This window comes from Setaria viridis, chromosome 6 (genome assembly GCF_005286985.2).
Source record: "Setaria viridis chromosome 6, Setaria_viridis_v4.0, whole genome shotgun sequence".
Classification (NCBI taxonomy): Eukaryota; Viridiplantae; Streptophyta; class Magnoliopsida; order Poales; family Poaceae; genus Setaria; species Setaria viridis.
In genome coordinates, this window is record NC_048268.2 from 7,310,642 (window position 1) to 7,325,882 (window position 15,241).

At 42.7% G+C, this 15,241-nt stretch overlaps 1 protein-coding gene across 1 annotated transcript; it reads right to left on the minus strand.

Annotated features, from left to right (window-relative positions):
- Positions 1-4,292: 4,292 nt before the first annotated feature.
- Positions 4,293-7,600, minus strand: LOC117859995 (kelch repeat-containing protein At3g27220). The gene is made up of 7 exons (XM_034743203.2): positions 7,310-7,600; positions 7,010-7,204; positions 6,279-6,508; positions 5,638-5,808; positions 5,340-5,445; positions 4,824-5,030; positions 4,293-4,708 (listed from the first exon to the last, which is right to left on the minus strand). The coding sequence occupies exons 1-7, from the start codon at positions 7,460-7,462 to the stop codon at positions 4,544-4,546; spliced, it is 1,227 nt and encodes a 408-aa protein (XP_034599094.1). The 5' UTR covers positions 7,463-7,600; the 3' UTR covers positions 4,293-4,543.
- Between the last annotated feature and the right edge of the window lie 7,641 nt (positions 7,601-15,241).

The window sequence follows — 15,241 nt, forward strand, 5'->3', positions numbered from 1 at the left end:
CAGGAAAGGGATATTGATTTCAATTGGGATCTTTTCTCTTGGCCATCGCACAACCTACCCTCTCTTGATGTTGAATTCATAGAAGAAGAAGTAAAACGAGCTCTCAAACTTATGCCCAAAGATAAATCTCCGAGACCCGATGGCTTTACAATCAATTTCTTTCACAAGTGTTGGGAGACAATTAAAGCGGAACTGATGAGCCTAATCAATGCCTTCCACAGCCAGCGCCATGAATTCTTCGACATTCTAAACTCGGCCAACATAGTCCTCATCCCAAAAAGGGAGGAAGGCGACTCCATCGCAGATTTCCGCCCCATAAGCCTCATCCATGCAATCGCAAAAATCATAATAAAGATGATGGCCCTAAGACTGCAGCCCTTCATGAACACGTTGATTTTAGAAAGCCAAAGCGCATTCATTAAAACAAGAGCAATACACGACAACTTCATGTATGCAAGAAGCCTTGTTCATCGGTTTCACTCGTCCAAACCCCATCTCTCATGCTAAAGCTAGACATATCTAAGGCTTTCGACTCGGTGCGCTGGGATTACCTTTTAGACCTCTTCCATCGCCAGGGTTTCCCTCCGAAATGGAGAAGCTGGGTCACAACTCTACTAAGCACTGCGACTTCCAAGATCCTCATGAACGATGCCCCGGGAGAGGACATTCAACACGGCTGAGGGCTTCGACAGGGAGACCCGTTGTCCCCTCTTATGTTTGTTCTAGCAATTGACCCACTACAGAAACTACTCCACCTTGCGACCGAAAAGAAGGCACTATCAAAACTAAGAGGCAAAGATGCACGGCTCTGCCTCTCTCTATACGCGGATGACGTAGCAATTTTCATCAACCCGACGACCACAAATGTTTGTAACATCAAAGCTTTACTGGACAAATTTGGTTGCGTCACGGGCTTAAGTACAAACATTTAGAAGAGCTCAGTAGCACCGATCCGATGCAACATAATAGACTTGGACTCTATCATAGCACCCTTTCCGGCGGCCAGAACATCATTCCCAATAAAATACCTAGGTTTACCTCTCTGCCTAGGCTGGGTAGACTGAAAAAGGATGACTTCCTACCTCTCTCCGACAAAGCGAATGGTAGGCTAGCTAACTGGGTCGGCAAGCTTCTCACCATAGCAAGCAGAAGAACCCTAGTCAGAGCAGTCCTCTCCTCACAACCGATTTACTACTATCCGCCCTTAATGCTCCAGCTGCGGTTCTCGAAGAAATCGACAGACGACGGAAACGATTCCTATGGACAGGCACAGACCAGATCGTGGGAGGGAAATGTAAGGTTGCGTGGCCCAAAGCCTGCAAACCAACTCAACTAGGCGGCCTAGGAATCTTACATCTTAAGAAGTTTGCGCGAGCTCCGCAAATCCGTTGGCTGTGGCAGGAATGGAAGGAGCCACACAAACCTTGGGTAGGTATGCCAATACCATGCAATGAGAAAGACCGAAGCTTGTCTGTTTCCGCTACGGCCAACACACTAGGAGATGGGGAAACAACCAAATTATGGGATTCGGCATGGCTTAAGGAGCAGTGCCAAAAACTATTGCGCCATCGGTATACAAAATATCAAAACACAAGAAAAGATCGATCAAGGATGCTTTAACAAACAACAGGTGGATTTCAGACATAAACATAGCGATCATATCATCAAGTACACAACTATCAGAATTTACTCAACTATGGGCCAGAACCATATCGATACAGCTCACTCAAGGCACACCCGATTCTATTGCTTGGAATCTGACCAAGCATAGGGAGTACACAATGACTTCTGCGTACAAGGCGCAATTCGTAGGATCAGCCCCCTCTGACATGGAGCACCTCATTTGGCGGACTTGGGCACCGCCCAAGTGTAAATTGTTGTCCTAGCTAGCCTATCAAAACTGGTTGTGGACAGCGGATCAACTTATTACCCGAGGATGGCCGAATCAAAAGGTCTGTATGTTATGTCATTCACATGATGAGAACCTTCTCCCCCTGCTAACGCAATGCCCCTGTACCATTCGAGTCTGGGACAAAATCTTTGAGTGGGTGGCTGCACACGTCCCAACTAGAGGAGACTAGACTACCTTCTCATCCATCAGTGAATGGTGGTCAGCGTTAGGATCTACGAATGGAGCTCCCCTAAAAGGGTTGCGGTCTCTAATCATCCTCGTCTGCTGGAAAATATGGAAGGAATGCAACGCAAGAGTATTCCAACGCAAGTTCAAAAGTCTAGACCAACTGCTCTGCAAAATCAAAGAGGAAGCGTGTTGCTGGATCTTGGCGGGAGCCAGACACCTAGGCGCTATCCTCGAAATTGAGGAGTGATCTCATTTCTTTCATGTTTGTACAGCTATAGTTTTTCTTTTATACTTGGCTTAGACCTTGTCACTCTCTCCTCTTTTAATTAATACCAATCCGGCACTCTCTACCGGGTTTTAAGTTTCAACAAAAAAACATCCAGCAGGTTTGATTATTGCTTCTGTCAAATCAGGCCCCGGACCTTGCAAATCATCGCCGGACCTTGAAGAAAATGTCAGCACAAAAATGGAGCGGCGCCGGCCCCATCCATGGCCCACCGATCCCGGGGCAGAGCCATGGCCACAAACGGCTCACCTCACCGCGCACGGCAGCCGGTGTAGGCGTCTAGCTCGACGCCGACTAAAAGTGGCAGCAGCCTGCAGTTCAGGGAAACATTCATTAGGGATGCCGATGCGCATGATGCTATATGATTACGGTGTTGCTTAGAATTTTTCTAGGCTTCATTGCTTCAAGCACCTCAATGGAAAGATTCGTTTTTTGTAAAGGATAAAATGGATAATTGATTCTGCATAGAAGAATTTTCTCTCTTGTTTGTTTTTTTCCTGTTGGAGGAGGAGCTGGCTTGATATGATTTTACCTACATTTGGTCTACCATTTGGGTTGTACTTGGAGACATGTTGAATTATCACATGATACGACAAAGAAAATTAACAATAGACGGGAGATGTTCAACAGAATAGAAGAAATGCAAGATCTAAAAATATGCTTATAAAAGTCTAAAAGGAAAAAGAACCATGGCTGTCATACACAGAACATTTCATGGGACTAGGAGTGCTCTTTTGAATTTTCTGAAGGAAAAAAGAAGCATACCCGTGCATTTTGCGGTGGGAGTTGGTGACCGTGCATCTTGCCTGGAGCCGACAGGGACGCCTCATCGCCGGCCGGTCGTCCATCCGCCACAATAGTCGGCAATTAACGGTGGTGCCGAAAGCTTCAAAACTTACCAGTACTAAGGACGAGGCTAGCCTCACGTGATTAGTCACTGTTAAGAGTGACAGCCCCCTGTAAACGCCGGCAAAGTTTATTTGTGACAGGGGAGAACGTTACCTGAGTCACCATCACCCGGCGTGTCCTCACTCCTCACCCCACCAGCTAATAAATAAAAGTTATCATAACAATTGGCATCCTGAGAAGAAAATGTCATAACAATTATCATCATTTGATCCAGTTATAAATATAGCAGGCAAACTAGTTCTTCATTCTGGGAAAAAAAATTACCAGTTCTATGTTCGTGCGTGCAAGGCGTATTGTTAACACAATTATGTGCCTTACCTGTCATGTCAATTTTTGCCATCAACACATATGATGAGAAGAAGAAAATGCAATAATTGTTAGTGTTTCAATACAATTATATTTCGGATGAACATTTCTATTTCATGACGAATTCAGATAATTGGACAGATATTGTCATGATTACAAAATGATAATACTATACAAACAGATGGCCAACCCAGTTGTAACAGAGGGTATAAATATGATCTGACATTGAATCCTATTTTGTAATGACCCACGAAACTATAAAAGAATGGTGCTTGCTGAATCATCCATTGGTGTACAGGAAAACATCAACAGTTTTGCCAGAGGCATGTTCAGGTCAATTTGTGAGAATACATTCGGAGCAAAATAGAAAAAGGCAAAGGGGAAAAAAACAAAGCATCAAATATTTCCATCCTCTCTGCAACAGCTAGAAAAAGAATACATCAGCGTATAGTGTTTTTCCTTTATTCCATTACTTTTCATTGAATATTTCCAATAAGAATAATCTTTTCCACAAAGTCTGATAGTTGCTTACGTCCATTGGAGGGCAAGATTGCTTTAGAAAGTTCTTCTGGTTGTGTGGAGGCATCTCTGAACTCAGATTCCAGACGTGAGAATCAAAACAAGTAGACAACATCAACAAGTAATCAGGAGACATGTTAGCATTAAAAAAGTGGGATGAACACATCTGTCAGAAAATAGAAAGAGATGGTCTACAGAAAGTGAAACCTCTGTTTTGTTAAGTCAAATCTCTGTTGGAGAAGGCACTTACAAGGTTTTACTATCAGTACTCAGGAGTACTGCAGAAGCAAATATCCTAAACGTTGAAATCTAGTTAAAGCAGCTAATATGAATAGGTAGACAACAAAATACAGGAAAGCACAATTGTCTGAGAGGGTCCTAGCAGTTAGAGTACGAGATACAAATCTACAGTGTACAGAAAACCCCTGTCATAAATTTTAACATCAAAGGTGCAGCTTTGTTCTCCACATACTACCAACAACTTTCTTAGGAGCTGGATTATCAGGCCCTCGATCTCTCTGCCCAGAAGTAAAATAGAGCCACCCCTCCCAATAGCCAGCTAAGGCTGTCTTGATTCGGAAAGGCATGCGCCCAATGACAGACCAGGTCTGCAAAAATGGCATAGAATTTTAATTTATTATGATCCTCAAAATACAGAGGAAACTATCATGGACTCAAAAACCTAAAGAAGTCCACAAGCAAAATGGTTTGGACATAACTTACCAATGTTTCCAAATCAAAACGGAAGACTTCACCAACAAGAATCATCTTTTTGGTGATAGGATGCTTCTCTGTAGTTCCACCAACAATTACTATGGAGTTATTAAGGACAACCCATGCAAATTCAATGTGGGAATCTGGCTTTGGCATTGGAGACAGTTGCTTCCACTTGGCTCCATCGTCTAGCATATACACATCACCATACACAACCTGCCAGAGTGGAATGCTGAATCTGTAAGACTGAAGCTGCAGCAAAATGTTGGCACAAACAGAACCTGGACACCAGGACTGATATTGAAAGTATAGGTTTGCTTAAGATGTTGAAGCCTTTGCTGTGAAAGTAATATACCAACTCTGGGAATTTGTTTGTGCTAAAGAAGATGGTGAACACAAAAAAAAATAGTGTTAAAGATACCATGTTTTTCATGGTGTAGGTTTGTCTCAAAATGGTCCAATGTAGGTCTTGATGAGAAAACAAACCACAGGTGCATGACTAGGCATTGGGAACCGTATACATACCTCATGCCTCCGTACGCATTTAAAAATAGGTGATCCTGGTTTAGCCATGAAGTCTCCCTCTTGTCCACCAATTACAAATAGTTTATCGTTGGCAACAACACATGCCCTGCAAAAAGTTGAAGTCAGAAATTACAAAGTATTGTTCATTTATGGTACTGACTACTGAGAGAATGACAGTACCACCGCAAAGGATAACCAGTATGAGCGTCTAAGGACTAAATACCAACAATCATTCCTTAAAAGAAGCAGCTACCATATGGCTATTGCATACAAATGACACAAGTACACTCCGACATACCGATGAGGTCCACCACGTGGTATGGGTACTTCAGCTCGCCACTCATTCTCTAGTGCCTTGCCATCCTTGACAGCAAGGCTCCAGTGCTCCAACCCAGGTTCATGACGGTCTTCTTTGCCTCCACCCATAACATGGAGCCGACCACGCCAAAGCTGAGCAGCCGGTGCATACCTGACGGTTTTACATTTCTTAGTCCTATGTGCCAACAACAGCTAGAGCAACATGGAATGCAAGCAATGCATCATTTCCGCGGAATTTGAAAATATGGATTGATGGTCGATTTAGGGCCTTGAAATATACATGAATTTCATACGTGTCCCCTATCACTCATTTTGTAGGCTTAGGACTATCATGTGATATGCTAAAAGATCAATTTCAGGCACGATACTACAATTTGATTCTTAGGCATCAAACTGCTCAGATATTAGAACATAAAATTAGAAAAAAAAACTGAAACAAAAAACATAAAGTTAGTAGCATGATTTGCAATGCCAATGGAGTTGGACCAAATTCTAATCTAAGGTGTCTTTAATCATATACTGAATTACAGATAGAAGCAGCAAACAATGACATAGGAAGCACATAAGAATCAATGCTATAACTCTGAACAGGTTATGGTTAGTAAACTGAACCATATATACCTGGGCAATGGTAAAGGGGGCAATTCATGCCACTCTTTTGTCTCCGTGTCTAAAACAAAATTGCAGTTTATTGAGGCACGGCATTGTGGCCCATATTGTCCAGAAACTGCATAAACATGTCTACCATCTGACACCATTCCTAAATGCGAATGTGCCATCTCCTTGGGCATATCAAACCTCTCAGTCCATGTGTTTGAACTGAAATTGTACACATCCACATGAGAATGAACCTGAAAACACAAAGTGCAGGGCAACATATCAGAAAGGGAGGGTAGTGTCACCATAATAATCATGTTTGCTGAGAAAAAAAAATGCTTGCTCTTGCTCATGTCAAACACATCGATACAGATCCTACTTGCTGAAATATTGAACACTATGAGCAGCTCCCGGAAAAGTCGAAATCTGGATCAGTGATATATGCAGGATTCATTTCGCAATGACCTATGCTCCAATTCTATGCTACACATGAAAAATTGAAACCAAACAGCTGAAATGAAGCTCATATCACACAAGTTTGTGCAGCTATATAGCGTGATTGATTACTCCTATACTTCGATTATAAGCCTTTATTACCAACACAACCAAATTTAACAGTTCAGCCAGCCCTTTCAGTGAAACATGCATTCAGCTGTGTCGCTGAATGAGTTGATGAAGACATAGCAAAAAGGAAAGGATCCATAATTACGAACAATGCGATTGTTAACTACAGTCAGCTATGGTGAGTTCCTCACATGATCGAGGCTCCCGTACCCAGCGAAGACGTAGAGGAGATCCCCAATCTGCACGGCCGCCCCGTCGAGGCGCGGCACGGGCGCCGCGGGCATCTCCTCCCAGTCCCAGCGCGGCACCGGAAGGTCTGCGTACGTCGCGTTCAGATGCCCCATAAAACGCTCGACGTCCTCCTTTGCGCGCTTCCCCTTCTTCACCTGTACTCGCGAAGTCGCGAGAGAAGCAACAATGGTTAGAATGACGAAATTTGCTCAGAAGATGGCGTTCGTGTCAGGGCAATGCGGGCTGCGCGGCGCAGTTACCGTTTTGGTGGAGGATGAGAGGGCGGAGATGCGGCCAGAGAAGGAGGAGGAGGAGGCCCGGAGGAAGGCGGTGACGAGGGCGAGCGCGAGTATGAGGGCGAGGGCGAGCGGCACGGCGAGGCGGAGCGGCAGGGGTCTGGAGGCGGCGGCCATGGCAGGTCCGAATGAGGAGTGGAGGAGGCGTGGGGGGCGAGGAAAAGAGGACGACGCGTCGGCGGCGGCGGCATGGGCGAAGCTTTTCTGGGGGCAGAGAAATGGTGGGCGGCCGCGCGAAACCGCCGCCGCGCCGCGTTTTGGGCTCTCCGGCGTGGACCCACGGGCCGGAGCTCTTTTCATTGTTTCTTTTTCATATATATACCAGTCTATTATATGGTTAATTAATGAAATATTGTAATGTATTTATGGTTTAATCGCTTTTCGTTTTTTATTTTTTCCGAATTTTTTATCACATATTTTTACCGACATTGAGTTTTAGATGTTTAGTGGTCTACCTTGGATTGTTCTATTGGTGACAAATCGTTGTTATGCAACATATGCACTTGTTCCTCTAAGTTGGATGAAATGTCCTGTATCCAAGGTGTACGAAATAGCATAGATTAAATTTAGACCGAATTTCTATGGCATGGACACATTTTGATGGTGCGTTCTGATAGATGGAACACGGTGAAGAGAAAGAAAATGGTGATTACAAGAATCCAGAAAAAGCAGTTTTCCAAAGCATATCCAAATATTGACGAGCAAAAGATGTGACTTCTGCATCCTCAAGCCGTGGCAGTTGATTTTCAAAACATCATGGTCTGGTCTTTCGCGGTTTTATTGGCCTACCTATTATGACATGTTGTTAGTCTTAGAGCATCTCCAACAGTCTCCTAATAAATATTTTCTAATAATCACTAATAGGGATATCCCAAAATCATTTTCACCGTTATTGGGAGAGTTGCTTTTGCAGTCTCCCAATAATCTCATCCCAATCCAACTATCTTATTGGGGGAGTCACAGCTCCTCTTTTATTTAGGGATTACTAGGTTGTCCCAATAATTATTGGGAAAATGTTAAGTTAAAGGAGACTGCTGGGACACTATTTTCTTATCAAATCTCCCAATATAATAATTGGATTGGGGAAAGGGAGACTGCTGGCGATGCTGTTACTCCGTTAACAATTCATCAACAAAATTGTTTTCGTTGCATGTTTGCTGATGGAATGCACCTATTAATGAATATTCAAAATATGAGATATTTCCCCCTGATGAGCAGAGTATAAGGTGATTGCCGTCAAAGTGTGAACCTACCTATTTTTTTCAAGTAGGAGTACGAGTGAATGCAAACGTGGCTTTTGTGTGAGTTGCATGGGCAACTATTGATTCAACTTCAGAGACTTGGCACACTGTTCTCAATTGTTGCACCCAATGAAAACTGCTCTCGTAAATCGTGTTGGCTTTTCTAGACATGATATATATATGTAATTATATATATGTAATTATATGTAGGCACATAATTTTTACTATAAGCTTGGAAAAAATAAAATAATTTGTAATTTGGTACGGTGTGAGTAATTGAGATCTCAATGAAAATCAGATGAGAAGTCTATAAAAAAACGAATATATAATCTTTACAATAAGAAAATAAGGAAGGAGACAGAGACCGGGAAGTAGGAACACATCAATGGGCAAGCACATAACAAATAGGGTAATATTGTAAGGACAACTAGTTCCCGGCGTTTGCCGCACCTCGACGGCGCTTCAACAGCGGTGGCGCCGTGGCGGCGCCCCCATGTCAGCAGCCACCGTTTGAACTCCTTGCTACATTTGCAGGCGACATCGCTCAAATTTGTTAGCGCAAGCTCGATCTGAACTTTGGAACGGGATCACGGGAGAGAGGAGCTCTCCTCTGATGCGAGAAGCAAGGGAGGTAGAGGCTCACTTCGCTATCATCTGAAAAGTAGCAGGAGTATAACGCAAATGTACCATGGGGGTGGCGGGAAATGTCCCTAGGCTGTCATCCAGCGGCCCAGATCGCAAGGGAGCCTGTAAAAAAAAGGTTGGGAGCACAACAATGGGCGTGTTTGTTTCGGATTCTAGGGCCAATTCTGGTGGAAAAAATCGAACAAGCCCCCCAAACGCTATTATTCTTGGTAGACTCTCGAGCATTCGGATTTTTTTTTTCCCGAGCGGGGGTATAACGTGAACCGAGAATCCAGAGAATCGGGCGCCCCCGACGCTTGCGGGAAAATCCCACGGATTCCAGGCATCGGGCGCCCCGCCGGCCCCTCCATGCCCCACTGCCGGGTCCGCGCCCCGCCGAAGGCCGCGCCACCAGCCCCTCCGCCGGAGGATTCTGCGCTAATTAGGATGATAAATTTTGTTCTTGAGCTGCCAGGAGGGAGTGCAAGAGATAAAGCATTAGAACGCCTGCCATACAAGATAATCCGCGCCTGCCATATCTCTTGCACTCCCTCCTGGCATCTCAAGAATAAAATCTATCATCCTAATTAGCGCAGAACCCTTGTTCCCCATGGGAAGGAAGGCAAATTAAGTATTCAGATGTATCACGAGCCCCATAGTTCTCCAACTGATAGATTAATTCGCCCATTGTTCTCCAACTGATAGATTAATTCAGGATAATCCGCTGGAAGTTCACTTGTTTCCCCATAAGAAGCCAACATTTCCTTGAACACTTAGCTACTATTTGCATGAATGTCACGTACATTCTCAAACGTAAACTCCTGGAGCATGACATCACAAATCCCTCAGACGGAACCGACCATTCCCTGAAATGACAAGTCCTGGAAGCAGCAGTGCTTCTCATGGAAGAAACGAGCCACCAAAGGCAAAGATCTCATAAGACGCAAGATTGTGTCAACAGGAAGAAGCAAACTAGGTTGAACATCACGAATGTCAGGCTCCACACCATGAATGATTTTCCTCCTAACCAGAGACAAAGCTTCCATATACTCTAAAGGGTCATAATTAGCAAGGTATGATGACTCGTCAACACAAACCTCAGGAACGATTGCTGGAAAAGTTTTTAATGTTTTCGCAAAGTCCGGTTCGAGATATCCTGGCGGCCCAGATCTAATCAGAGGGGGCTCATCGTAGAATGGATACTCCCAACCAGGAGGTGGATGAACTTGAGCAGCTGCGCCTCCGGGTCTGCGATCTCTCCAGTGTGCCACCACTGTGAGCCACCCCAGCAGGACCTCCGTCCCTTTTGACGCCACCAACAAAAGGATCGCAATACCACCACAAATCTGCCTACTGAGCTCCACAGCATCATCGTCATGTACTGCTCCAGAGCAAGGTAGCATTTCTACTGCTTCACTTCCACCTCATTAGCAACTGTACAACTCGTTCGTGATCTGTTTACTGGTAGTAGTCTCACTTGCCTCAGTCGCTCCAGTCAGTCACGAAGCTGCACATCTCCATCTTTGATGCTGGCGTCAATGTCGAGGATATCTAGGTGCTACCCGTTTTCCTGTCGCTTGGCAATTTCTGGTACATAATGCTCTTACCGTTTTCCTCGTAGTGTCAAATTGGAATGAAATATAGTTAGTTGTGTTTGTATGTAGATCTCAAGGTCAACCATTCCATAACTTTTCTTTGATGGAATACAGGTCTGACAAGGGCGTAGGTTAGTTCAAACCGTCAAGTCTACTGAGTAATTTGGCAGCAAAAGGACCTCGGGATTTCTGGTAATGCTTTTCCTACTGTTAATTTTCAGTATAATAAACTTTAGCTATGACTTCTAGATTAAGGACTTTTATACTTGTATGCCACTCATGGATGTTTCAGGTCTCATTTGGAACCCGATGCGCATTCTATTCCTTAAACAAGCATTTGCTTGCTCAAGGCTTACAAAGGTCATGCAATATTTTGAGAGACTATGACAAGGATATCAGCATATTACGGTAGGATTCCATGGACTTTCCATTTTAAATAAACCATGTAAATATTATCTCCTTTTCTAAAGCAAGCTAATGCTGCATTCTATGACTTTTAGCTGTTTTATGGGTTTAATTGCACACTATACCTTGTCTTGAAAATATTCCTTGCGTCAGACTGCTTGGTAATATCTTCATTCTAATTTCATGAACAATTTCTATGATCAGGATGGGTACAACTGCTTGGATTTCTTATGTTCTACCATTTTCAAAATTTTGCAATGTTTTTCTTGTATTCTTAGTATAGATAAATATATCTAAGTTTCCAAACAATATTAGGAAAAAAAAGAAATTAGTAGTTTTTTTGCCTGTAGTTTTAGATCATAGTTGGAGTCTAATTGTTCATTTAGGATTCTTGCCAGAAGGTGGTTTCCAGAATTCTTTCCAATCGGTGCCATTTTGAATCACTGCTAACTAGCATCAATCAATATGGTGGCAGTGAGGCACTTGTCAGGAACTGGTCAGGTCTGGGAAGCTGGATGTTGGGATGTTGCTTTGGGAGAATACGAGGCGAGGTTGCTGGTATGCGGATGTTCTTTGGATTTGTGAATAGCTCTGTGTTGGATAATATGGTACATTATGCAGAGTTTATTTTTCTTAAATATAAATAAATTCTTAAGAATATCATGGGAGGACATTGTGTAGAGTTTTTTTTTCTGATGTGAATGGAATGTATTCAAATTGACATGTTTTCATTTCCATCGTAGGAAGAGTCAATAGCAAAAGAAAAATAGTGATGTAAGTCAATAACACGTAAATTTATATGAGCAATGTGATATCTCTAATCATTTTTTGAGCTACATGCTATTGATTTCAGAGGGATTAAAAAAGCAGTAGAGTACAGCAGCATGCTCATCTTTTTGTGTTTAGATAGTTATTCTAATAAAGTTGAACTAATGATGCTACCTTAGTGAGTAAACTGGATTATCAAGAGCTATCACTAGAGACATGTCCTATGTTATTTTATTGCTAGAATTTATCTCACACCATAGCTAAAAGATAAGATTGAATCTATGCACGTCGGCTATTTCTTTGAATTTATCTCGAAACTATAGCAACATTTTAATCATTATCATATCAACATGTAACCTGCGCACGGGCAGGCATTGGATGATGTGTGCTTTCCTCCCTCTCCAATGGTGAGAACCAATGATATGTCATGACCTAGTCCTATATTAAAGGAATAGAAGCCTCTCTAATGGTGAGAACCGGTGATATATATGTGATGATACAGTCCTATATTAAAGGAATAAAAGAAAAAGTATGAGTGCTGAGAGGAGAAAGCAATTAAAATCACAATTAGCATTGTTTTATGTTTACCTAATTTATATGATAAGATAGATTTATTTTAATCAATTGTAGAATTATGCTTCAAGGTTCAGTAGCGAAGAATTCTTTTGAGCTAAGAATATTGCTGTCAGAACTCACATCCGCGATAGCCATTAATATGAGATGATATTATTTTTTCTTGTTGGTATATGAATCTATCAACCTGACACGAGGAGCGGCGGAGGCTGAAATGATATATGAAGTAAATTGAAGCGTTAGTTATTCTGGTTTACCTGCAACTGGAGGAGCAAGAAAAGATAAGGTAACTGGGGAGGGCAGATCTTATTCCTACGGCATAACCATGCCATACTTTGACAGTTCATTTTATCCGAAAAGGTAATCATCATTTTTCTTGCTAGAAATAGGCAGCTTTAACCTTGGGATAGTTGACTGAAATTAGTGCTAGATGCTGGATCTGAAATGAGGTTTACAAAGTTGTCAATTCAGAGCCCTTATTGTTAATATCATATTAGGGATATTGCAAGAGGTTAAAATATTTCGCCTATATTTGTGGAAGACATTATTTTGTTATTTTTGGAAGGTGGACTGACATCCACTATATGCATTTCTCTTTTCTGGTTTCCATGTAGAAATGTATAGAGTTGCTGTTTCTGAACATCTAAACCTCCAGCATTATGAACCCTTGACAGTTTAGGCCACTTGTTTCCCGATTTTGCACAACTGAATCCTTGATCCAAAATTTGTATCCTAACCCTAGCCTTGATTCTCTGTTGTGCAGTTGCAGAAGATGATTAGGAGGTCCTGAAAGCCACAACATCCACAGGATGGATGCTATGGTACAGTATGGAAGCCCACTGACTTCAACTTCACAAAAGCGAAGACATGTCCAGGTGGACATGAGTGATTTTTATCAGTTAACATTAACACTTAGCACTGTGGTTTGGCTTGTAGATTATGGTGTATTTGTGAAGCTGATGTACCTATAATGTTTGATCCTGTATGTATTGCTACTTTGTGTCTAAGCATAAAGTGCTTTGTTCCTCTCTGTTCGGGATAATATAATGTACTTGTGACTTCTAAAGTTCTACTTGCCCTCAATTTTGCATCTTCAGGGTTAAGAGTAGCTTCTCTCATTCTTCAGCAGCACACAATATCTATAATTGGTTCATGTATAGATTCTCTTACATATGAAATGAGAAAAGTTGAACGCATATGATGCGTAGATGCATTGAGTTACTGTCAAATGGTGCGACGAGGTACACAGGCTTCCGCTACAGGCTGTAGCAATGCCTTGTGTTTGTCTTGTTAGAGGATAAAGATAAATGCGCAAAATAATGGGTGTAAGTAACTCGGATATTCCTAAACATATGCTAACTACACTTGATTCGGTAGCATTGCCTTTTTTATCAAGAGGAATTTGCTAACTTTTCGAGGAGGATATCCAATGAGCTCCTCAAGCGAGCAAGGTTAGAGCTTTGGGGTAGGAGTTTCCTAGGGACGCTGGACTTAGAGAGGGATGGTAGCGGCAGGTTGGCTCGGCGGTGGTGGTGGGTGCAGGAGCGGTGAGACAAGGTGGCAGTAGCACCACTGGTCAACGCGGCAGAGGATGTCGATTGGATAGTGTAGGCTCGGGGCAGGCATATCAGGGAAGATTAGCGTGGTGGTGGTAGGGGGGAGCTATGGCGGATTCGACGGCGATAGTCGCCGGAGATGCAGGGAGGAGGGTGGGGCAAGGGCGAACATTAACTTGATGGCGAGTGGAAGACCGAAGGTAGGGTGCGGACGCGAGGGCGAACCGTACCACCTTCTGGTCGTCGGCTAAGTAGTTTATGGCCAGCCCTTGAGCTTGAGGGTCCTGCGAGATGCTACGAGGGTTGTACAGTTCGACAGCCGAGGAATGAGTATGCGTTGAAGGTATGTTATTTGGATCATTATTTTTCTTGTTAATTTATTTTGTAAACTGATTTTCAAAATCACGTGTGGCACTTTACATCTTAAGAACAGTGAAAAAGAATGTGTTAGACTGTGAAAAAGTGAAGAGGATATATCACTGTTACTGTTAAAGTGAAGAGGACCTTGCATGAAGCGAGTGGTGAAGTTCTTGCTTGTCACTTGAGCTACAAGAACTTAATTCTCCACTGCTTATCCATTCGCGGACGGCGATGAGGACTTCTTGCTTGGGCTTCCTCTCCTTCGTCTTCTTCTTCTTGTGCTTGATCTTCATGATTTTCACTTGTTGATGATGACGTCCTTCTCTCAAATAAACATTATAGTCGTACATGTTGATTTTCTTCACGTATTTGAAGACCTTTTTGATGTACACATTTACTAAGAATTTGGTTTCTTCATCACTTGAGGAGCTTTCATCATTATCACCATCATCTTATTCTTCACTTGAGCTTCCACGAGTTGCCATCTTCCTCAACTTCTTCTCTGTTGACTTGTTGACTTGAAAGAGCAAGGCTTTGAGTTGGAGAAGATGGTTCTTTGGGCTTGTCTTCAAGTTGCACCTTGGACTTGTCTATTAGCCGAAGCTCAAATGCCATGATCTTGTTTAGGATTTGATTTGGAGTACGAGGAAAAAGTTAGATGATTTTACTCCCGGGGGTATTTGAGATGTATATTTCATCTATGGCATTCTGATTTTTTTTCGAATGCCTATATATATATATATATATATATATATATATATATATATATATATA

Excerpts from the sequence above, each read along its gene's own strand:
- LOC117859995 (XM_034743203.2), bottom strand. The coding sequence starts at position 7,462 with ATGGCCGCCGCCTCCAGACCCCTGCCGCTCCGCCTCGCCGTGCCGCTC. Across the intron at positions 7,205-7,309 it reads TCTCATCCTCCACCAAAACG|GTGAAGAAGGGGAAGCGCGC; the intron begins GTAACTGCGCCG and ends TCGCGAGTACAG. Across the intron at positions 6,509-7,009 it reads GGTACGGGAGCCTCGATCAT|GTTCATTCTCATGTGGATGT; the intron begins GTGAGGAACTCA and ends TTGTGTTTTCAG.